Source organism: Ambystoma mexicanum, chromosome 4p, assembly GCF_040938575.1.
Source record: "Ambystoma mexicanum isolate Mex_15411 chromosome 4p, UKY_AmexF1_1, whole genome shotgun sequence".
NCBI classification, from domain to species: domain Eukaryota; kingdom Metazoa; phylum Chordata; class Amphibia; order Caudata; family Ambystomatidae; genus Ambystoma; species Ambystoma mexicanum.
In genome coordinates, this window is record NC_090927.1 from 465,493,447 (window position 1) to 465,518,974 (window position 25,528).

At 46.2% G+C, this 25,528-nt stretch overlaps 1 protein-coding gene across 2 annotated transcripts in view; it reads right to left on the reverse strand.

The window, feature by feature from the left end:
* Positions 1–25,528, reverse strand: part of TAF1B (TATA-box binding protein associated factor, RNA polymerase I subunit B) — a 1,890,249-nt gene that overhangs the window by 1,837,318 nt on the left and 27,403 nt on the right. For both annotated transcript variants that reach the window (XM_069605992.1, XM_069605991.1), the window contains exon 2: positions 25,042–25,250. In XM_069605992.1, the coding sequence (XP_069462093.1) occupies positions 25,042–25,059 (18 nt within the window). In that variant the 5' untranslated portion in view covers positions 25,060–25,250. The remainder of the gene's footprint in view (positions 1–25,041; positions 25,251–25,528) is intronic.

Sequence of the window (25,528 nt, forward strand, 5' to 3'; positions counted from 1 at the left end):
TCATCAAAAGATTGTGACAAGCATCGCCTAGGCCTTGGAATGCTCATATTCAAACTCTGAGCTCTGGGTAGATACATTAGAGGACTATGTCTGGCAAAGTATTTTGTGCTCATCAGGAGCCACTCCCATCCAGACGATCCGGATAGAACTGGGTTTGACCACTGTAGGTACGGTGGCGAAGATAAACAGGGGTAACGTTTCCATAAAAAATTGTGCAGAGGGAAATACTGTACTTGCGATTATAAAAGGACGAGTTAATTAAAGGGACTCCCGGTTGTCCCTTCTGGAGTTTAAAGTGATGAATGAGAACTTTAATATGATCGCTTCAACCCCTAATTGGGATGAGGGGTTAGGAGTACTTTTAGGTGCCTTTAAAAAGTGCTCATTATCCTGGGATTGGGCCCAGAATCATGACCATGTGGGCAAACTGACTTGACTGCGTGATGAGGCCAAACTGCATTTTCCTTATAGAAGGTTTCAAAAACAGGTTTTCCAATTTCCGTGCCCTGCTTTGAGGCGTATTTTTATGCAAATAAGTTTAAACAAATTTCCAGTTATTGCAGTTAAGGGCTCTTGGTTGGGGCTGCCTATGGATGAGCACTACTGCCGGTTATGTGGAGATCGTTTGGTTATGGAGTCACTTACACGTGTCTTAATTGCATGCAAAGCAATGCTAAAATACTATATTAGATGTTGCATGCACTTAGCAGAGGGATTCCAGGAAATACCGAGTGATTCGATCTGGCTAAATGGAATCTCGGGCTGTAGTTTGGTTAAGGTTTGGCAAACCTTTGAATAAGAACTTGGAAATATGTGAGAACCCTTTTTTTACGTTCTATGGTGCATATTGTGTAAACTAGGAATATGACTAGCCCTAAGAAATCTATTAATGAACAAATCTGTTGTGGAACTGCTATTCAGGTGTTTCAGCAGCAAGAAAAACAGTCAGCTGGAAGCTACTACAGGCAAGTCAACTATGCCATGTTGCAGGTAGTCTAGTAGGTTCTTTTGTGACCTGGCCGGGACTGAACACATGTTGCTCAGGCTGAACAATTTCACAAATTAGCTGACCCAGCTGAATTTCCAGTACTTTAGCATATCATTCACAATCCAGGTTAACAACATATTCCACCTGGTATGAAGAGTATCTAGGATCTATCCCCTTCTTAGGTGAGAGGGCCTGTAATACTTCTTCCAAAGTAATTTCTTACCTCAGTAAACAAGACTATTCCATCGAAACTGGTAGCAGGACTACAGTCACAATATAAATCACAGCACAGTACACTTTAAAGCCCTTTCTTCCCAATATAGGTATACATAGAAGCACTGAAAGGCTTCCTTTCGAGTGTCTTTTTTGATTGACCAGGACATCACTGTCAGAAATGCTGTCAAGGTTGGAATCCTCCTCCCTCCCTTCCTCCTCACATGTATCTTCCAGGAGGTCTTCCCCTTGGGACTTCTTGTGACGTCGGGGATTCCGGGTCTCCTTCTTTCCTTCCTTCTTCTGTAGTAGGTAGGGCCTCTCTCCTCGGGAAGCCACACTGTCGGCAGGTTAAACCCCAACAGAGAGGCCTCCCTGGGAGCAAGACCCGAAAACACAGGGAAAAGCCAAACGGCACAAAAACCCTGCTCACATTGTCCTTGGAGCTTGCACCGTAACCGCACACCTTTCTGTCAATGGGTTAGAACGGTCTTCAAGCCGTGAATCGATGGGTCGTCGGGACAGGAGAGTGAAGCAGCCACAGTACGGTAAGGAAAGCAGAGCGAAGACAGGAGCAACAACATGGGACGGGGGAAGCCAGGCAAGGATGACAACAAAAACACAGCCAAGCAGGGCTAGAGAGCGGAGGAAAAGCAGGTAAGCCACTAAAGGAAAGATTATAGCGGCCAGCTGTCAAGAGGGAAAAAATAACCGAGCCGAAACACAGTGCAGCGCACGCACGGGAGGAACACAAGTGCAACGCGCGGAACTGCAGGAGGAGTGTATGTTCATACATGGCGGTGGCCATTGTACAAAACAACTAGACCGTTGCCAAAACAAACGTCAGAGACGTAACAGAACTAGTAATGGCGCCGCCATCTCCCCCATAGCTTCCAGTCGGGCATGACAGTGCAACGTCTCTTCCTCAGAGCCCCTCGGATGCCGTCTATGGAATTCCTTGAGAAGTCGGGGGGCATGTATATGGTATCTAGCCTCCCAAGTATGTTCTGCCCCAGAATAGCCCTTCCAGTGCACTAAATACTGAAGGACTCCTCTTCTGTATCTGGAATCTACCAGATAGGCCACCTCATATTCTTCCTCTGCAGGTGGTATGAAGGCTTCAGCTCTGGGAATCTTACACTTGTAGGGATCCTCTCTGTATTCCTTCAATAGTGATGTGTGGAAAACTGGGTGTATTCTCTTCATACTTGCTGGGAGATGAAGACGGAAGGCCACAGGGTTGATCCGGTCTAAAATGGGGTAAGGACCGATGTATCTAGGTGAAAACTTCCCTCTACGTATCCACAAGGGCAAAAATGTGGTAGACAACCATACCCGAGTTCCCTTCTTCCAATCAGGGTTTGGCTGTCTCTTCTTGTCAGCGTAGGTCTTGTAGGTTGTTCTGCTTGCCTCAAGGGCTTCTCTTGCAACTTTATGTGTTTCCTTGATATTGTCCAACAAATGTTCAATGGACGGGATCCTAGAAGATGTTGATAGCTCCAAGGGGAAATCCCTGGGATGGTAGCCGTAAGTACAAAAAAAAGGGCTAATCCGAATGGCGGAGTGAACTGTGTTGTTATAAGCAAACTCTGCTAAAGCTAAATTCTGACTCCATTGATACGGTCGGTGGCTGCAAAAGCAACGTAAATACTGTTCTAAGGTGGAATTTAATCTTTCAGTCTGCCCATTACTTTGGGGGTGATAACCAGAAGATAGCGCCCTTTGGATACCCATCTGATGACACAAAGAGGACCAGAAGGCAGAGGTGAATTAGGTACCACGGTCGGACACTATGGTGAGAGGGAGTCCATGAAGACAAACCACATTCTTTAGGAAGACGGTGGCTGTTTGTGGAGCTGAAGGGAGACTGGGCAAGGCAGAGAAATGAGCCAACTTGGAGAAGGTGTCCACGGTTACCATGATAGTCGTAGATCCGTCCGATAAGGGAAGGTCCACGATGAAATCTGGGGAAACGTGCATCCAAGGCTGGGAAGAGAGAAGCTCTTGCTGTAGTACTCCTAACGGTCTCTTGGTTGAGTGTTTGGCTAAAGCACAGGTTGGACATGTAGAGACGTATAACTGCACATCCTTCTGCAATTCGGGCCACCAGAAATATCGGCTTAGGAGTTCGATGGTGGCCTTTTGTCCTTTGTGACCAGCTGTGGGTAAGTCATGACACCATGAAATAGCCTGATCACGAAGAGCCTTGGTAGGCACAAACAAGGCCTGCCCCTTTTGGTATAGGCCTTACTTTTCGTCAAGGAGGTGTCTTTGATCAAGGGTAAGTACTTTGGCAGAGGAGTTTTCTCGGATGTCTTGGAGAAAGGTGTTAAGGGTAGCAATGATCTCCTTACCCGCAAGTACTCTTTCTCCCCTGTATGGAACTTCACCTTCGGTATCATGACACCGAGAAAGTGCATCTGCAACGGTATTATCCTTACCAGGTATGTATGAGATGGTGAAATCGAACTGGGAAAAAAAAAATACGCCCAGCGAGCATGTCGAGCATTCCGACACTCCATCTGTTGAAGGACTCGGAGATTGCAGTGATCAGTTCTCACCAAAAACGGGTGAACAGCTCCTTGTAAGAGATGTCGCCATTCCGAGCAGGCATGCCTGATAGCAAGTAACTCTTTCTCGATAACTAGATAGTTCTGTTCACTGGATGCAAGCGTCCTGGAAAGGTAGGCAATGGGGTGCTCTACTTCGTCGTCTCCTTTCTGCAGGAGAACTGCCCCAATAGCCTTATCCGAGGTGTCAGCTTCAAGTATGAATGGGCGGTTTTGGTCCGGCTGCCGAAGAATGGGTGCGGTAGTGAATGCCTGTTTGAGATGCAGAAAAGCTTCTTCAGCTGCTGCGTCATTCCATGTAAAACAAATCCCTTTCTTGAGTAGAGCTGTAATAGCCAAAACCTTTCTGGAGAACTCAGGAATGAACTGCCTATAAGAGTTTGCCAATCCAAGGAAACTTTCAACATCCTTAACTTTCTTGGGAGAAGGCCATTTCAGGGTGGGATGAATCTTGGAAGGATCCATCTGTATGCCTTCTGCCGAGAGAATGAACCCCAGGTACGTTATAGTGGAGGTTTCAAATACGCACTTGTCAATCTTGACGTACAGGTGGTTGGTTTGCAGACGGGAAAGAACTTCCCGGACCAGTTTGCGATGTTCGTCCAAAGAGGAAGAATAAATCAAAATATCGTCTAGGTAGATCACCACATTGACGAACAACAGGTCTGAAAACATCTTGTCCATGAACCTCTGAAACAGAGCAGGGGCATTAACCAATCCAAATGGCATAATGGTGTACTCATAGTGGCCTAAAGGGGTGCGGAAGGCCATTTTCCATTCGTCACCAGAACGAATGCGCAGTAAATGGTAAGCTCCCCTAAGATCTAACTTAGTAAAGATGGTTGTCCCTTGGACAGCTTCCAGTATACTATTGATTAGGGGCATGGGATTCCGGTCCTTGATCGTTAGCTTATTCAATCCTCAGTAGTCTATGGAGGGCCGTAATTGCAGGGAACCTTTCTTAGGTATGAAGAAGAGAGCTGCTCCAGCGGGCGACTTGGATTCTCGTATAAGACCATGTTCCAGATGGGTCTCCAATTATTCCTTCAAGGCCTGACGTTCCGGAATGGAGAGAGGATACATTCTACTAAAGGGAATAGAGGCTTTAGGAAGGGTTTCTATAGCGCAGTCCTCTACTCGATGAGGAGGAAGAAGGCAATATACCTTATCTTGAAAAACCTCTGCGAAGTCTCTGTATTGAGTGGGTATCGAATTTACAGGAATGGGGGATGACCGATTCTTGGACTCCATGAAGTGGTTCAGAGATGGAGTTGACCAGGCAGTGATCCCTACAATAGGGTGAAGCAAACAGCACAGTATTTTCAGTCCAATCAATAGTGGGATTATGCCGACGCAACCACGGCATTCCCAATATTATGGGGAAGTGATCTGCCTTGATAAGGTCTAAGATCAGATCCTCCTAGTGAGAGAAAATGGTGGTCCTTATGGGAAGCGTCTCCCACTCAACTGGTCCTGACGACAAGGGAGAACCATCCACTGCTTCCACTGGGACTGATCTTCCCTTCTGTCTAAGAGGAAGAGCATTCTTCTTGGCCTAGCTGATGTCCAAAAAGTTGCCTGCTGCCCCGCAATCCAGCATGGCTAAAGTTTCAAGTTCTTAGTCCTCAAAAGACATCTTAACCTTGATCACCATAAGTCGGCTGTCTTCTGATGTAGGAACAGTCTTAGTGGAACTACAGGGACTGATGACAATCACCCCCGACCTATCCCTGCCTAGGTTCGGGGATTCCCGTTTCCCAACCTCCGAGGAGGCACTTCGCGACAGTTCCTTAGTAGATGCTTCTGTGAGCCGCAGTATATGCATAAACCCGACTCTTCTGTTGTGTTCTTCTGCTGGCTGTAAGAGGCCCCCTCATCGTACCAATCTGCATCGGTTCCTCTCTGGAAGAGGTTGCATGTTTCTCGTTTGAAGCAGGAGGAGGAAATTGGGAAGGAGGATAAACACGGCTCTTCCTCCTTTCCTTCTTGCGCTCCCCTAAACGGAATTCCATTTGTAGAGTAAGTGTTACTAATTCTTGAAAGGTATGGGGATGCACCGTTCTAGCCAATTCGTCCTTCAATTCTTCGTTTAAGCCTCTGCGAAACAAAGTTTGTTGAGCCGAATCAGGCCACCCAGCGTTAGTGGCTAAACGTTGGAAGAGTGATGCATAGGTCTGGACGTCTTGGGTACCTTGTCGGATATCGACTAATGCTTCGTAGGTAGAGAATTGTGCCTCTTGGCATTCAAATTGGTTTCTGAATTGCTGGATGAATTGGGCATAGTCGTTGGTAACTGGATCTGAGCGGGTAATCAATGGAGTCGCCCACGCCAGGGCGTTACCCACTAAGTTGGATATCAAAAACCCCACCTTTGCCTTTTCCTTCTCAAAAGTGTGGGGCCGGAAGGCAAAATACATAAAGCAGGCATCCAGAAATTCATTCAGGGTCTTGGGGTTCCCATCATACTTCCCAAACGACAGTGGGGAAGGTGGTAAATCCCTTCGGTTGCCTTTGTTTCTGGCAGCCATATCCACCATCTGCTGCTTTAGATTGGCGTTTTCTGTACCGAGTGTCTGCATCTCATTTGTAAGACTTTGAATGGCAGTAACCATTTTGTGATACTGCTCTAACGAAGCCATAATTCTGGGTGGGCGTTGCACGCTGTCAGAAATGCTGTCAAGGTCGGAATCCTCCTCCCTCCCTTCCTCCTCACCTGTATCTTCCAAGAGGTCTTCCCCTTGGGACTTCTTGTGACATCGGGGATTCCGGGTCTCCTTCTTTACTTTCTTCTCCTTCTGTAGTAGGTACGGCCTCTCCTCGGGAAGCCACACTGTTGGCAGGTTAAACCCCAACAGAGAGGCCTCCCTGGGAGCCAGACCCAAAAACACAGGGAAAAGCCAACGGCACAAAAACCCTGCTCACGTGGTCCTTGGAGCTTGCACCGTAACCGCACACCTTTCTGTCGATGGGTTGGAACGGTCTTCAATCCGTGGATCGATGAGTCCTCGGGACAGAAGAGTGAAGCAGCCACAGTACGGTAAGGAAAGCAGAGCGAAGACAGGAGCAACAACACAGGACGGGGGAAGCCAGGCAAGGATGACAACAAAAACACATCCAAGCAGGGCGAGAGAGCGGAGGAAAAGCAGGCAAGCCACTAAAGGAAAAATTATAGCGGCCAGCTGTCAAGAGGGAAAAAATAACACCGAGCCGAAACACAGTGCAGTGCACGCACGGGAGGAAAACCAGTGCAACGCGCGGAACTGCAGGAAGAGTGTATGTTCATACACGGCGGTGGCCATTGTACAAAACTAGACCGTTACCAAAACAAACGGCAGAGACGTAACGGAACTAGTAATGGCCGCCATCTCCCCCATAGCTTGACAATAACCCTACCACTGCCCCTCTTGCACTTCATCATAACCAATTACAGGCTTTGTTAGAACTAATACAATAGAATAATTTCTTAGCTTTAAAAGACAGCCTCAACCTCACCACACAGAATAAAAAGTTGGGCTGACTTCTGAATCTGAATATTTTGTACTCACTGGGAGGATCTTTATAAAATTATACTTTGGGCATGAAGCACTTAAAGTTCCCTTAATTGAAGTCTAAGTTCTCGAGCCTATTTTCCTTAAGTAAGGAAATTGAGAAGATGTGTATAGCCTGTTAAAATATCACTTGAACGTATCTCTAAAATGACAAGGGTACTCTACACCGTTGTTAGCTCTAAAGAGCATGTCTAATTATCTAGCAATATATTTACGAAAATATTTTGCTACTAACAGCTTTCTATAAAAGTCCATCTATACTATTTGTTGAAGGTAAGCGGGGACACAGTGTTAGATAAGCAATTGAGAGTGGTTGAACATCAAAGCCACATAGCTAGCTTTGGTAAAAAAAAACAGCAGCTCTGGTGAAGTAAGCACATGATCTGTATGAGAGAAAGAATCCAGCTTTCTACACTTGCAATACCTTCTGACGTCTCTACTCCGCCTTTTTACGTCCTTCTATCAGATTCTTTATTAGGGCATCAAGAGACATCATGACAGTGTGTTTTGGGTATAGAAGGGTGCTGCTAAATGTTTCTTTGAAGTCCCCATAGGGATTGGAGTCCATCTCTGTCCTGGGCTTAGCAGCTGGGCTGCAAATGACAAGTACTGCCACAAACACACAAAGCTATCCTATCTTTTGGACAGACCACCCTTGCTCAACTCATGTGAATTTTTTATATGAACTTATTGTAAGGTGTTTCTCCCATTTTTTTTTTCTTTTTGTCTATAGGAATGAGTGAGTCGCTACCTGTAGGAGACCTGAGCCTAGGAGTCTAACACCTTACTGCACACATGCGCAAAAAAAATAAAAATAAACGAAAACACCGGGGAGTTGGGGGGGGCTAAAGGCGGGGGCCCTCGTGAGGGCCTAGAGTAGGTCAGCCCAGAGGACTGACAGCTGTACTAGTGCCCCAGGCTTAATAAACAGACACAGTTTTACTTCGTTTTTTAAGCGTGAGCCGCTTTCGTTTAAGTAATGAAATCTGTTAAACCACTCCTACATAGACTGGAAAACTATTACATCACGGTGCTCCCAGCAGAGGGGCCCCCTGCTGGTACATGAAAGAAACAACTCTTTACAGTTCTCATTTCATCATTTTCGCTAAAATTAAATACACATTTGTTGCCATAACATTGTAGTAGGTCTTGGGGTGGCCCCTGAGGACAAGTACATTCACATATGGTAAATAAATAATCAAATGGATCCGTGGGGATCACTTTGAGAACAAGCACATTCATTTTTGGTAAATAAATACTCATTTATAACAGTGGGATCATCAGTGCATTCACATTTGGTAAATAAATAATCATTTTTGTCAGTGGAGTCAGCTGAGAACAAGCGGTTTCACATGTGGTAAATAAATAATCAATTCTGTGAGCGGCGTCACCTAAGAACAAGCACATTTATATTTGGTAAATAAATAATCACTTCTGTCAAGCCAGCGTCCCCTCGATACTGATAGAAACTCGCAGCACCGGACGTACAACTGTAGCACACCAAACACACCATTCACCCAGTTAGGCCACCGGGCCACGATCCTCCTCTACCCTGAACTAGGTGAGGTACCTTGGATAGGTCCTAGCAGGAATCTTCGCTCCCCCCACTGAGCTGTCAAAGTGCCAATCTCAGATGGGATAAATCTATGCCCCCAGAGCAGTAACAACCGAGAGAAATGGAACGATACTACACATGACCAATGGGTCAACCCGGTGCTCTGGGAGGTAAGAGGGACACTTACAACCCAAAGGCGAGCCAACCCCCTCAGGACACCACTGGGAGTTGCGTACAGTGTCCCTGGAGTCGTTCAAACCATCCTCTTTGCTAATTGAATTACTTCATCCCCCACACCATGTGGAGCTACTGTAAGGGCAGGTAAGGGCAGCCCCTCAGAGTACCCGGGACAGATCGACACTCCTGCTCAGAGGCACCACAGGCAGACTCGATGCAGGTCTGTGATGGACATCTTGGAGCCGCAGTCCTGGCATTTCCTGAATCCGGACCGTGGTGTCATCGGTGTAGAAGACAAAGACATAACGAAAATCGTAACAGCAAATACTTCAGAAGTATGAAGCGCGCTGAGTTTCACGAAGCAAACACGTTTGTGGAAAAACAGAACTGAGGCAACAGGCGCTGTGCGTGCTACTTATAACATCCGATGACATCACCCTCAACGGAGGCCTTCGAGGGACATCGACCCGACGCCATAGACACAGGGCTCCCTCTGCCAAAAACAATTCAAAGCAGCCGAAGCTGGACACAACATGTCAAAGATGAGGAATACGTTGATTCGAATTGCCGCATTGTGGGTGGAATTCTGTGAAGATCTAGGAATGCCCATTATGAATGGAAAATATCCAGGAGGTATCCCTGCTGCCAAAACATGGAGAAATGGAGGCAAGTATTCCATGTTGGACTCATTTTTTGGGAGGGAGTTAATTTATTCAAAGATTATGGAAATGTCCATGACATTTTCTGACTATAGTGACCATGCTATACTAAATATTGATCCCCAAATCGGAATTTGAAGAGATTGATGCTGCTCTCAGAGAATTTGTGTGGGTGGTGGGATGGGGGGGACAGTCTTGTATTGCCCTAGCTAAGTTGCAGCGCTCAGTGTGGGTGGGGGTATAGGTTTATGTTGCATACAACAATACTATTGTGCAAGCATCTGGTGACGGTAAATGACTGGCTACATGGTACATGGGGATCTCCAGTTACCACATTATCAGAGCTGAATTAAGCAGGATGCAGGGACGTATGCCGACTCAATTAATCCCTGTATAGTGATCGGGGGACCAACTTACCCGACATGACACAACACACTCTGCAGGTGTGGAGGGAAGCAGACCACCATTTGGGGTGGGCGGAGGGAAGGGCGACTCTAGGCCAACCGTTGTGAGGGTAATGCACGTTGTGGGGTTACCAGAGGTTTAACAAGATTGGCACTTTTAAGAAGTGGGTTTGCTGCAATATTTTGACTCCGCCAGACGTGGTGAACGAGGGTAGTCTCATGTCCTTTGGGGATCTACAACTCGCTTTTGGGCTGCCGGACACCCAACGTTATCATTACATACAGTTTCCTCATGTTATAGGTACACAGTTCCGGAACCTTTAGGACATCCCTCTCAGCTCTACTCTTCATACAAACGTCCTCCCAGAACGTATTGCTACCAAATTCACATCTACTTTATAGCAGGTTATTACTACTTTTGGAACAAAAGAATTGGGCAGCCTCAAGGCAAGATGGGAAGGGGATGTTGGTGTGCTCCAGTCTGAAGAATGGGGGGAGGCTTTAATGTTCCCTAGGGAAGTCAGAATCCCAGTTAGGTTGCGGCTAATACAACTCAAGATATTGCACATGATGTACTACCCCCTGTACATTGTTATTCAAATGGGGACGAGCGGATCATGCTCACTGTTTAAGATGCAGAGGTAATGAGGGGACCTTCTTTCATATTCTGTGGGAATGTACCCAGGCCTGCAGATTTTGGGGCAAATGTCTGGACAGGTTAAACACTGTTCTGGACGCTTATTCCAGAAGACTCTAAACTACTGATGTTGGGGATCTGGGGGGGACCACATATAATCGCTACGAAAGATTGTTCCTACCTACTGCAATAGGTCTGATAAAACGCATGATTGCGACCACATGCGGGGCTGCAGAAAGCCCCCGATTAAGTACATGGATCTCCGAAGTCGAAGTGTGCATATCCCTGCCTGGAAAAAATATATAATGCATGAAGTTGCCCAGCCAATAACACAGAAAATATAGGGGAAATGGTATGGGGAGGAATGAGAAGCAATGCTTTGATATATTGACTCTGTCGTCTCATCTTTGTATCCTGTGGACCATGTGTACCTTACAGTGGATCAATGTTTCCTGCATTTACTTGTGCTCTTAGTTTCTTACAAGATGTACCCAATCATGTTTTGTTATGTTTTTTTTATTTAAACCAATAAAAAGAGGTCTAAAACAAAATCCTACTACACTAAGGAAGGCCCAGGAGGGGATCCTTGACAGATCACCCCTGATCTAAATCAGAAAAGAAAGAGAGAGAAAGAGAGAGAGAGAGAGAGAGAGAGAGAGAGAGAGAGAGAGAGAGAGAAAAAGAGAGAGAAAGAGAGAAAAAGAGAGAGAGAAAAAGAGAGAAAAAAAGAGAGAAAGAGAGTGAAAGAGAGAGAGAGAGAGAGAGAGAGAGAGAGAGAGAGAGAGAGAGAGAGAGAGATTGGGACAGAATTGTAGGGCCACACAACCCTGTGGAAAAGAGGGACAGAAAGGAACATGATTGTTAGCTTACCACCCAACCCCATACTCTGATTTCTCCAGATACCACTTCAGAGGTTACAGATTCTGTTGAGGACACGTTCTTCTGTGCTTGCCCTGGTCGAGGGAGGAACACTGGTCACGGGTGCAGAGGTCAGTTTCAGACGTAGGGTTTCATTTTGATGGTTGCAGTATCCATCTTATGGTTCCAGGCACTGTCCAGCTGAATGCCTATGCAACTAAAGGAAGAAGACTTCTGCAGGACAGGCAACCCCAGAAGGCCTCCAGAGAGCGAGGAAGACAGTTGCAGAGGGAGCGACATGCAATATTGGATAGGCGAACAGTGGAACAGGGCCTGCATGGCTTCTGTTGGGAATAAAAGGCTGACAATGCAGGAGCATGCGCCTTGTAGCACAAGTTGAAGATCTTCAAGATCCAAGGATGATCTCTGAATCTCTATGACCTCAGCGAGGTAGCCCTGGAGAGAACCGGTCAGGCCAACGGTTGGTCCAGGGAAACTTCAGATGACTCAGAAGGCACGGATCCAATAGCAGGGGTTGAGACTGTTTGTTCACCCCATGGCCCCGGTGCAGGGGTGTCAAAGCCCCGATGAAGGTCTTTTTCAGACCGGATAGAGTAGCAGGGCTTCACCGGGGGTTGGCTGAAGGCAATGCTGGGCAGTTACAACGGTTCCTCAGGTCATTAGCGGGCTTCAATTATTCGTAGGGGTTGTTGATCTTCCGAATGGCTGCAACCCTTTTATCCAGATTTTGGACTGGAAGCACACCCATTTCCAACAATGGTAAGGATCTGCACCATTCAAACTGGCAGTGGCTATCCAATCATGCATAGGCACTAGCCACCCAATCTTCCTAGTAAAAGACATTCAGGGACCTGAATAAGGACTGACATCCGGTCTGACACACAGAATGCCATTTTTGCCCAGGAAAGGAAAGGCTTTGCATCGGATAGGGCTTTCCATATATGGCAATTACAGACCTGAGAGGGCAGGAAGAAGGCCAAAGAACAATATGCATATGATGAACAAGAGATACCTGGTATACATCACGGTGTGTGCTGCGTTCGCGCTTAGCTAGATCAAAAGAGGAAAGAAAAAACAAAAAACAAAAATGTAGCTAAGCACGAACGCAGCACACACCGAGATTCCATTCAGAAGTGCTAGCGGGAGCTCTGGATCGATGCGAGTACCACAAACAACTGGATACTAACGTTTTGAGACAACCACAGACCGTCATATAATGGGACGATGGTTTGGAAGCATATGAAGCATCCCATTGCAAAGGCTCGAGACACAGGGATTTTGTGACTGAGTACCCCCAGGCATGTACATCCATACGGCCATTCAGAGCTCTAAGAAGAGTGCATATTTCTTTGCTGCACTACGCGACAGAACACACAACAGGGACTGACCCCACTATCAAGCTATTGCCTCCAGAAGTCCATGTGAACCCTATGGATCAACATCCACATGGCTAGATAAACCACCAGCCTAAGGAATAAGAAGAGGGTATTTATTTTTCACTGCACACCGCCACATAACACACAATAAGGACTAATCCCATTACCAAGTCACCGTCCTCTGAAACCCAGTGGAGATCACGGGGCTCATCCTATCTACTCTTGAGGCAACGTATATTGGACAGTTGCGCTCCATCCTGATGAAGCTTGGCTAGAATATCGGGGCAAGGTGTTTTCTGCCCACATTGTACTTCTGTAACGCTCACCTGATTCTCGCAGAGGCGCCGGTCTTGACTGGGCGACTACCGTATCTTCAAAGGTGATGTGTAGCACCCGGTTGGCTCTTTGGGCTGGACCTCTGTGCACTGTATGCCTGACTTCAAGAGTAAGATGTCTGCAGACAGAAAATATGGGATTAATGAACTGGGGTTATTGGGGTGTCCCTATCTCTTCCCTTTTTTGCTCTCCTGTAGACCCCCAAAGGTTAACGCTCTCACCTTAGGTAAGTGAATGCCGAGCTCTCCATCTACCTCGGGGCAGGGTGCTGTAACCAGTTTCTTCACTGGATCGGTAGCGCAGGCCTCTTGACTTCAGAGGACTGCTGTCCGTCGTTTACTGCACGAACGGTAAGTTTTGAGTAATTCTATTGTCTTTAAAGTCTTTAGCAATGATGTCTCTTGTTTTGCAGGTTCCGGCGATGGCGGATGACGGGCTGAAGTGAGTTGAAGATGGAGTCCGTATGATGAATAGAAGCGCTTGGAAGCACGTAAGTAAGCGCTTGTTGCCTGCTTCACGATGCGCTCTAACTGTCTTTTATTTTGCAGGTACGAGTTCGGAGCGGCTGCAGGGTGCCGGAATACCCACTGGGGTTGATGTGGAAAGGAGTAATGGCACGTGAGTATCAAAGTTCCCCAATGTCTTTAAACGCACCTTGTTTTGTCTTTCAGATGCAGGATGCAGCGCCGAAGGCCTCCGGAGCGTGCGAAGAGTCGGTAAGCTTTTGTCTTTCAGATGCCGGAATGCAGTGTGAAGACCTCCGGAGCGCACGAAGAGTAGGTAAGCCTTTGTCTTTCAGATGCCGGAATGCTAACCTGTTCTTTCTTGTCTTTATAGGTGTTGCTGAAGACTGGATTCAGGATGGTAAGCCTTTTTCCTTAGGCCCAGGATCCGATGCAGAAGACACGATGAGCGTTCTGCTGCAGAGGATGGAGAATAACGCAAAGCAAGATTCATCCACCGGGTGTGGTTTAAATAGCCTCCTGTAGTGCTTAGGTGTCTCCTTCCACAGCCACGCCTAGGTAAGAAAAGAGTTCCTGCTTTCCAGAAGAGTTCCAGTGTTCTGAATCTAGGGAGTGGCTCCTGCCCCACCCAACAGGAAAAGTAGTTCCAAACAGAAGAGGATCAGAGGCTCAGCTGGCAGGCAAGTAAGCAGCATGGTCTGCTGCAGGTAAGTCCACCCAAGCATCATGAGCCCGGCGTTTCCAGCGCTGGGACTGGGCACATTTATGAGCCTGGTGCCACTGGCGCCAGGACTGGGTCCAAAAGGTCCCAATTGGGACTGGTTGGCCCTCGGAACCTGGGTTATGGATCTGCTTCCAAGGGAGTTGGGAAAACCCTGACCTTTTGGAAGCAGAGATCATGACAGTACCTCCCCTCAAGGCCCCTCCCAAACCGGGCTTCTCTGGGGGTTTTGGCTTGTCAGGAAATGTTCGGTGAAATCTTTTGATTAGGCGAGAAGCGTGGACATATTCAGCAGGTTCCCAGGATCTCTCTTGGGGGCCGTAGCCTTTCCAGTCAATTAGGTAAAATAGTTTAGATTTGGAGATCTTGGAGTCCAGAATGCTTTTGACTTCAAACTCGAGTTCTTCATCAACTAGGATGGGTTTTGGAGATTTAGTTAGTCGGGTTTGAGGTTGCACGGGTTTTAATAGAGAGACGTGGAAGACCGGATGTATCTTCATGTGAGGGGGCAAGTCCAACTTGACCGCTACTGGGTTTATTATGGTAGTGATGGAATAGGGACCAAGGTATCTTGGGTTGAATGTGCGTGGCCCTTTTAGAGGTAGATATTTGGTGGATAACCAGACTTGGTCCCCTACTTGATATTGAGGGGCTTCCTTCCGATGTTGATCGGCTCCTTTCTTGTATTGTTCTTTAGCCCTTTGAAGGTGAGAAGCAGCTTCCTTAAAGGCTTGGGTGATTGTAGAATGCAGGTAGTCTACTGCTGGTGTTTCAAGATCTTGGAGGGGATCCAACTCCGAGGTTCGAGGGTGACTGCCGTACAAAAGAAAAAACGGTGTTTTCCCAGTTCCCGAATGGACAGAGTTATTGTAGGCATATTCGGCTATCCAAAGGATGTCTTTCCAAGTTTTTTCAGTTTGTTGCAGCATGCAGCGTAAATACTGTTCCAGAGTTTGATTGGTCCTCTCGGTTTGTCCGTCGGTCTGAGGGTGGTGACTGGTCGATAGTCTCACATCAATTTGAGCCGACCGACAGCAACTTCGCCAAAAATGAGAAAGAAATTGACTACCTCGATCCGAAATTAGAACGGAAGGAAAACCGTGTAGTCGGACGATGTTTTCGAGAAATTCTCGGGCCAGAGTTGCTGCTGTTGGCAAGCCTTTGAGCGGAATGAAATGCGCCATCTTGGAGAATAAGTCCACGATTACTAGAATCGTATTGTATCCGGAGCATGGAGGTAGATCGGTGATGAAGTCCATAGAAAGCGTATGCCAAGGGCGAGGTGGGATGTCAATAGGGCGTAAGAGGCCTGCTGGTCTTTCCTTTTGACTCTTGTTTTGGGCGCATACTCCACAAGACATTATAAAGTCTCTAATATCTTTTTTCCAAGACGGCCACCAGAAGTAGCGCTTGATCTTTTCTGAGGTCTTGGCCATACCGGGATGACCTTCCATTAAAGAATCGTGATAACAGGAGATTACTTTTTTCTGTAAATCTGTGCTGGGTAGGTATAATCGTTCTTGGAAATACAATAAGTTGTCCTTTACTGCAAAGTCCTTTCCCTGCAGATGCCAATTCTGTATGTCTGCTGGAGTTCCAAGTTGCCTGGCTTTATCCTTAACTTCCTCTATGGATTCTGTGGCGATTACACCCAGAATTCTTTGTTCGGGAATGATTGGTACAGGTTTAGGGTTGATCAAGTGTTCTTCCACTCCCATCCGAGAAAGGGCATCAGCTTTACCGTTCTTTGTACCAGGTCGATAGGTAATTATGAAGTCAAACTCGGCAAGGAATAATGCCCAACGGAGTTGTCTAGAGGATTGGGCTTTTGCGGTTTTCAAATATTGCAGGTTTCGGTGATCCGTAATCACAGTAACGGTGTGTCGGGCCCCCAGCAGATAATGCCGCCAAGCCTTAAAGGCAGACTTGATAGCCAGAAGTTCCTTGTCAGTAATCGTGTAATTGATTTCAGGAGGCGAGAATTTGCGGGACCAAAATGCCACGGGATGCAACTGATTGGTTACCGGGTCCTTTTGTGATAGAACTGCCCCCATGGCAAGGCTTGAAGCATCAGTTTCCACGATGTAGGGGAGTTCGGGGCGAGGGTGTTTTAAGATTGGTGCAGAGATAAATTTAGTCTTCAAATCCTGGAAAACTTGTTCCGCCTCGGTAGACCATTCAAAACGTTTGTTTTTCTTTAACAAGGCAGTGATGGGCTGGACTATTCGAGAGAATTCGGGGATAAACCTGCGGTAAAAGTTAGCGAAGCCTAACATGCTTTGCACACCTTTTACGGAGGATGGTGATGGCCATTTGAGAACTGCATCGACCTTCTTTGAATCCATACGTACTCCGCCAGGTGATAATATGAATCCCAAGAATTCAACTTCAGTCACGTTGAAAACACATTTTTCCAACTTAGTGAAAAGTTTGTGTTGACGCAATCTTTCGAGGACCATTTTCACGTGTTTCCGATGTTCAGATTCCGATGAAGAATAAACGAGGATGTCGTCAATGTAAACAACAACACACACATCTATGAGCTCTCTGAGGACATTGTTCATAAAATATTGAAAGGCGGCCGGGGCATTGCAAAGTCCGAAGGGCATGACCGGATATTCAAATAGCCCATACTTGGTGCGGAAGGCAGTCTTCCATTCATCGCCCTCTTTTACTCGTACCAAGTGGTAAGCTCCTCTAAGATCCAGCTTTGTATATATGCATGCTTTTCTGACTTGGTCCAGGAGTTCAGGGATCAAAGGTAACGGATATCTATTCTTAACGGTGATCTGGTTCAGGGAGCGATAATCGATACAAGTTCTAAGGTCTCCTTCCTTTTTTGAAACGAAGAACAAAGCTGAAGAAGCAGGGGACTTGGAAAAACGAATAAACCCATTCGCCAGGTATTGATCCAGGTATTGTCGAAGGTGAAGGTTCTCAGGCTCGGTGAGGGCATAAATTCTACTACAAGGAGGAGTAGATCCAGGTATCAGGTCTATCTGGCAGTCATAAGACCTATGAGGAGGTAGAGTGTTAGCCTGATCCTTCCGGAAAACATCTTGGTATTCAAGGTATTCGGGAGGTAACTGGGGAGTCTCTGAAGAAATTGCTGCCAGTGCAACACCAGGTGGAGGGTGACAAGTAGAGACACATTCTGGAAACTGGACCGTTCTTGCTCGCCAATCGATCAGAGGATTGTGTTTCTCTAACCAAGGTATTCCTAGAATAATCTGAAACTGAGGGGCCTTGATCACATCGAACACGATCTTCTCATGGTGTCCATCTTGACTTACTAGCGTCACCTCTTGAGTGGTGTGCGTTACTGGCCCGGAGGCTATCTCCGTACCATCCACTGTAGTAATGACGTCCTTTACAGCCTTGGGACAAAGAGTTAGATTCATCCTCAAAACCATTTCATGATCCACATAATTGCCGATGGCACCGCTGTCGACGTAAGCTTCAATTGCATGTAATCGATCCGGATTATCAGGGCTAATGAGGACCATAGGTATCACGAAATGCGAGGTCACGGAACTGGTTTTCACGCTCGGCAAGAGGACCTCTATTCTTGTCGGGCGAGGTCGTTTCCTTGCTCAGAGTTTGTAACTTTGGTAACTGCAGCTCCTACTGCCTTCTTGGCAGGTTTCACCTGACAGTCTCGAAGAAAGTGCCCTGAGTTTCCGCAATATAGGCATAATTGCAACTGTTTTCTCCTTTCCCGCTCCTTTTGTGTTAGAGGACCTTTCAGACTCCCGATTTGCATGGGTTCCCCGGAGTCTACTCCTTTGGAAGGAGTTGGCGGTTTGGAAAATACTCGAGCATCAAACTTGGAACGGTCGGCCTTCCTGTTCTGCAGTCTATGATCTATTTGAACGACCAAGTCTATATAATCCGAACAGTCTTGTGGGGGATTCACTACTTGGGCTAAAACGTCTTTGAGCTCTCCACGTAGACCTCTGTAAAGCAGCGTAATCCTTTTGTCCTCAGGCCATTGAGTTTCCACTATTAGTCTATTGAAAGATGCAATATAAGCCAAAAGGTCTTGATTACCCTGTCGCAACGAAAGAAGCTCATTGTCCAAGGCCTGCCCCTGTGAATGTCTTGCGAACAGTTTTTCCATACTAAGCTGAAAGGCTTGAAAATCATGGAGAACCGGATCATCTTGATTAACTAGAGGGATCGACCAGTCTGCCGCATTGCCACTAAGGTACGAAAGTACAAAAGCTACTTTAGCTTGATCAGTTGGAAAGGCTGCTGGCCGGCATAAGAAGTGCAACCGGCACTGATTGATAAATACTGCAAACCTCTTTTGGTCACCAGAAAATCGTTCGGGCGGAGCCAGAGGTACATTCCCAGGTAGGTTGATCTGCACTGGATTCATAGAGAATGTTGAAGGAAGATTTACCCCTGATACGGGTAACGGGGTTTGTCCGGCTTGTGACTGTAGCAATTGTCTAGCAAGACCGTCTGTTCTCTCCTTGGAAATAATTAGTTCCCTTCTTAGAGCATTCGTTTCCTGACGAGCTGCATGCACTTCTGCCCTTAGTTCCCCAAGTAACCGGGCTAGATGGTCAGTATCCGAGGTTTCCATAGCGCCTGGGCGAGAGTTTTGCGGTAGGCTTTGCGTTCTGTAACGCTCACCTGATTCTCGCAGAGGCGCCGGTCTTGACTGGGCGACTACCGTATCTTCAAAGGTGATGTGTAGCACCCGGTTGGCTCTTTGGGCTGGACCTCTGTGCACTGTATGCCTGACTTCAAGAGTAAGATGTCTGCAGACAGAAAATATGGGATTAATGAACTGGGGTTATTGGGGTGTCCCTATCTCTTCCCTTTTTTGCTCTCCTGTAGACCCCCAAAGGTTAACGCTCTCACCTTAGGTAAGTGAATGCCGAGCTCTCCATCTACCTCGGGGCAGGGTGCTGTAACCAGTTTCTTCACTGGATCGGTAGCGCAGGCCTCTTGACTTCAGAGGACTGCTGTCCGTCGTTTACTGCACGAACGGTAAGTTTTGAGTAATTCTATTGTCTTTAAAGTCTTTAGCAATGATGTCTCTTGTTTTGCAGGTTCCGGCGATGGCGGATGACGGGCTGAAGTGAGTTGAAGATGGAGTCCGTATGATGAATAGAAGCGCTTGGAAGCACGTAAGTAAGCGCTTGTTGCCTGCTTCACGATGCGCTCTAACTGTCTTTTATTTTGCAGGTACGAGTTCGGAGCGGCTGCAGGGTGCCGGAATACCCACTGGGGTTGATGTGGAAAGGAGTAATGGCACGTGAGTATCAAAGTTCCCCAATGTCTTTAAACGCACCTTGTTTTGTCTTTCAGATGCAGGATGCAGCGCCGAAGGCCTCCGGAGCGTGCGAAGAGTCGGTAAGCTTTTGTCTTTCAGATGCCGGAATGCAGTGTGAAGACCTCCGGAGCGCACGAAGAGTAGGTAAGCCTTTGTCTTTCAGATGCCGGAATGCTAACCTGTTCTTTCTTGTCTTTATAGGTGTTGCTGAAGACTGGATTCAGGATGGTAAGCCTTTTTCCTTAGGCCCAGGATCCGATGCAGAAGACACGATGAGCGTTCTGCTGCAGAGGATGCAGAATAACGCAAAGCAAGATTCATCCACCGGGTGTGGTTTAAATAGCCTCCTGTAGTGCTTAGGTGTCTCCTTCCACAGCCACGCCTAGGTAAGAAAAGAGTTCCTGCTTTCCAGAAGAGTTCCAGTGTTCTGAATCTAGGGAGTGGCTCCTGCCCCACCCAACAGGAAAAGTAGTTCCAAACAGAAGAGGATCAGAGGCTCAGCTGGCAGGCAAGTAAGCAGCATGGTCTGCTGCAGGTAAGTCCACCCAAGCATCATGAGCCCGGCGTTTCCAGCGCTGGGACTGGGCACATTTATGAGCCTGGTGCCACTGGCGCCAGGACTGGGTCCAAAAGGTCCCAATTGGGACTGGTTGGCCCTCGGAACCTGGGTTATGGATCTGCTTCCAAGGGAGTTGGGAAAACCCTGACCTTTTGGAAGCAGAGATCATGACAACTTCAACCGAAACATGTGTCGACAGACAAACAACTCCTGTAATAAATACAGAGAGACATCTAAAAATATATGAGTTTTGAGTTTTAATTCATGGTTTTGTATTGTGTCCTGGGAATAATAAATATCCAGATTAGGAGGATTTGTTGGTATGTCGATGGTGTATATGAGATATGAATGAGCTGTGGGAAAAGTATTGTTGAGCCTTTTTACTGTGTTGTAAGATGCAAAAGAATTGTGTTGGAAACTTGAAATAAATACTATGTATTGCTAAGATTTGATAATAATTATATTGAATCCTGGCATTCTTGTTCTACTGGTCCATTTTTTGTTTGCAAATAACAATATGGCCAAAGGACAGGCAAACATTTCGTGGCATAGCCATCTTAGAGTGCTAGCCACTCCTGATAGCCTTATGCGATAATTGCAAAAGTACACAAGCAAAAGTTCAAAACATAGTAGAAAAGTAGCTGCTACCAACAGCCCATCCGAGATATATTGTATTTGCAAAATGGAATTTGAATTGAGTCTTTTTGTGTGATAATATAAGCCATCAAAGTAGAACACATGATACAGAACCAGGTATTCAAGGAGCGTGGGAAATCGATTGTCAGGTTTCAAGAGGATGTGAATATAGAGGAAATGTCGGTAGTGAAGGAAGGTCAGGTCTTCCAATTGGGGATGTAAATTTGCATCAGCCAGGTGAGAGTACCCCCTCTTCACAAGGAGGGACAGAATTGCATCAACCAGGTGAGAGTGCCCCCTCTTCACAAGGAGGGACAGAACTCCAAACCAATTGACTTATTAGGAGGAGTGGAACAACACAGTGCCTGTCCAAGAAATTTCACAACTTTGAACTGTACAAATAATTCTCTAAAATGATTTGTTAACCTGTAAGACTGCCAAGCTTTTGTTGTGCTGTTCGTCAAATATGTTACATTTTTCCTCTTCTTCCGGGTTCTATTTTAAGCATGTATTAAGAAGGGGATTGCGCAGCCGCCAGGATTGGAACTCCTTGAGTTGAAAGTCCAGGAGTTGCATGTTCAGGACTACCGGGGAAGTTCTAGGAAGAGCGGTTAGACCATGAATAGAACCAGTCGTGGTGCAAGGAAGATTTCCAGTACTAAGCCAATAAAGAACGTCAAACATCAGAGAGCACATGTTTTCAAGAAGCCAGGTCAGTGTTTTATGGGTTTGGGACATTGGTCAATGTCCAGATCCTGTATGTTATCATCATGTGATGTGAGCAGTGATGTGATAAAGGTCACAGTGCATAGCGGAATAAAGGAGATAGCTGCAGAACCAAGCGGCAGTCTGCAAAATCCAGTGTCTGCATATACTTTCCTGCACTTTTACCCAGCACAGGGCATATAAATCCTCATGCCTCAAAACTCAGGTACACCACTACTTCAATAGAAGACAGGGCATTTGCCAATTCCCCCTTGTTCTGTCGTAAAATGTCCCTTGGTGGTTGTTGCCAGATACTGACAAATTTAAGACATGCCAGCAAAAAGGTGTGACCGCATGGCAAGGTTTTGGTAGGTGGGAATTGTGCAGATCTTCCTGGGCATGTGTTGTGGGAGGGGACGAATTGGGATTGGCAGATTCCATTGTTTTTAGATTGTTGGTATGTGGTGAGATGATCCTGCAGAGTCCACACAAATACCCTACCTAAAGCCTCCTCCCAGGTGGCCAGGGAAGGTCATATGCTTCCTGATCCTGGCCGTGGGGAGTGGTATTAGCTGGGAGGATCACCTGGGAAGAGAAGGGCCCCAGGTGAACAAGAGGACTCCATTGGGTGAGACGCAGTACTGGCCTTCCTCATAGAAGAAAGCATCAATAAAACTAGAATATGTAATGGGTTGTTGTCAGAGAGAGCTTTTATTTTCCCAAGCTAACTTTCTGAATGTGGGTGAAAACAGACATAACCAGTTATACATTTGGGAGTTAGAAAATACCTTTTAAATTCACTGACGTTTATAGAGATGAAAGCTCCTCTGACCGCCAGGGGAATATTAAAGAGGAGTTCTTAAAAATTACCAACTTATGATTCTGAAAAACATAATTCCCTGGTAAAACCAAACTCTACATTGAATCCTTATAATGCTCCTTTAGGGAATATAATTAAGAAGAGAAATGAATTGAGTATTGATGTCCCCATTAGAAAAGCCGATTTTAACAATGCACAGTGAACTGGGACGAAGAAGAGGGCTGCAGAGGCAAGAGACTGCACGTTGCAGCCTAACAGTGGCAATTACCCACACCTGACGGAGACTCTGCGGCATAAAAGGACCCCTGAGGTGCAGGCACAGAGAGTAAGAGATGGAGTAGTCGTGGTTTAAGCAGAGAGAGAGCATGAGATGCCGGGACCCACTGTCGTGTGTCGAGCAGTGGTCGGTGCTGAGAGGGTCTCTTCCTCTGGAGACCTTGATTGCAGAGGTCGTGCAGCGGGAAGCTTTGGAATTGGAAGCTTTCCCCCCTGGAAACCAAAATGAAAGAGGTTGCGCAGCGGGAAGCTTATACTTTGAAAGCTTTCCGCAAAGTAAGGCGGGCTCCGGTGACAGGCGAGCACCAGAGCGCCCCTGAAGAAGAGCTTTTTTGAGTGGCGCGGGTCTCAGGGGACCAAAGGACGCAGGTTGCCGGGCTGTGCAGAGCAGCAGAAGACCCAGTGGCAGTGGAGCGAGTGGACATGCACGCCAGACCCAGTGAGTTCACTACTGCATTGTGACCCCGGAACACTCCGTGATCACCCGCTGGCCAAGCCTCAGTGCCCCAAGTATAGGACTAACATAAAGAGAGTGAAGCTGCAAAATACCCATTTTTAATACCGAACTGATATGAAGCTGAATAATAATCTGTTTGAAACCCAAGCTAATTTAAAGAGTAGAAGGTGGCAACTTAAGAACTTGACAAACAGACCAGAAAGGTGTGACTGCGTTTATGTGGGTCAGAATAACTGCCAACAACAAGAGAGGGTAATATTGCGGGACACAATACAAACAACTATTGCCAAAACCTAAAGAGATTAATAACAAGGCAAGTTAAAAAGAACAAACATTGTCAAATCTATCAGAGGAACTGGCTTAAACCCACATTGTCAACTCCAAAGAAATGTAAGAGTGAGAGAAAACCATTGTCAGCATTTGGTTATGATATATATTATATGGCATTTATAACGCACCAGGACACAAGTGTTTATTGTGGAGTGGGGAAACAAGAGTGACAGGAGGGCTGTCCTTCTGACAGAAGGTTTTCAGGAGGCGTGGATCATAACCTGCATTGCGTGTGGCAATCACAAGTATGTAATAAACAGCACCAATGTGTTTCTTGTCTTCCCTGAAGAAATAGTGCATCTTGATGTTGTGAAGCAAAAGACTTTGCTAACTTGTTGGAAGCTGGCCTTTACCACAGAAGTACTTGTCGTTAGTAGTTTTAGTCTGTCCTGGCAGGAGAGTACGCCAGGGAAGAGGAACCAGTAGTCGTAGGCCTGGCAGGCGAGTGGAACTGGTGGAAGTTATTGAAGTAGCAGTGTGGTTAAAAGTCACGAACAAGGAGTGGCAGAACCAACAAGATGTTGTAGTGAACTATTGCAGAAGCATCCTGACAAATTACAATTGTTAAAGTGTTTTGTGAACTGTTTCAGAATTATCCTAACAAAAGACATTTTTGTTGATCCTAATGAACTGTGGAGGTATCCATGGTTAATAAGAAGAAGTTGCTTTGAATTCGATGTCACAAGTGGAAGGAGGAAACATTTGTTGAACATTTTTTAACTGTTGGTTAAATTCAAATTGGAATTTAAAAGAACAGCATTGGAATTGTGCTGCAAGACAGGGTTTCCTGATCCTTTTGTAACTGTTGAATAGAATCCTGCTTGAATCTGGGGAAGGGGAATTCACCCAGATTATAAGGAGAGACAGTTATCAGTTTGTTATCATAACTGTTATTTCTGTTATATTTGAACTGCCATATATTACCTTATTGAGTTGCTATATGTACAAGTGTGAGGGACAGAAACGTTTTGTTAAAAGTGTTTCCTTTAGTTTAATTTAGGCAGGCAAATCATCGTCAGGGTAGGTATAGTGAGGCGTTTCTCAAACCTTTTGAGTTAATAAAATGGCATCTTTTGAAAAATCTTCACGAAGTTGTCCGCCACACATTTCTGACCCCTAACAGTGGACAGTTAGGCAAACCGCTTTTCCTCACTCGGTGAAGGACTCAAGTAAGCATTCTTCAGATTACATGTCAAGGCCAGGTACAAGCTACATAATAGGTCAACATGCCTTCCTTGAAACATTACAGTAATTATGAGCTGCCTGGTCTCATCAGGGCTGCCGCATGGACTTGTCCCGTCCACATCCAACGTCTAGAACTTCAAGCTATTATTTGACGAACATGCCATCCCCAAAGTAGGAGATGTACACGACTCTCTAATGCAACAGAGAAAAAGAGCATGCAGACATCCAGCTCCCCATACCCCTTAGCTAGAAAACTTACCGTCTCCTCTTCTTCCATTCAGTTACTTGACACTGCCACGCTTTGTTTTCTTATTATTTCTCTTTCGGAGATGCCACGCGTGTGAAAAAGAGGCCATAGAGGAAACGGTAAATGGACCATCAGGGCATGGGCTCAATGCAGGTTCTTGTCTGGACACTCGCAAGAATGATGGCCATCTTGAACTTGGTGTTGCTAGATGTATGGACTAACTGTTACAAGAAAGAAACAAAATATAGATCAAGGTGTTGGTTACCATCAGGGGGCAAAAATTCAAGTTGCAAACAGCCATAATAAAAGGTCACTTGCCACCTTTATCCTATACATGCACTGAGCACACCATTACTTGCTCGCCAAGAGTAAAATATCACTAGCTACTGGCTAATGGAGTGCAAATTGTGTGCATTGTTACCACAACATTCATTAAAGCGTATAATGTTGAAACATGCATATGTCCAGAAGCATGTGTGCACATTTTTTTGTTAAACTT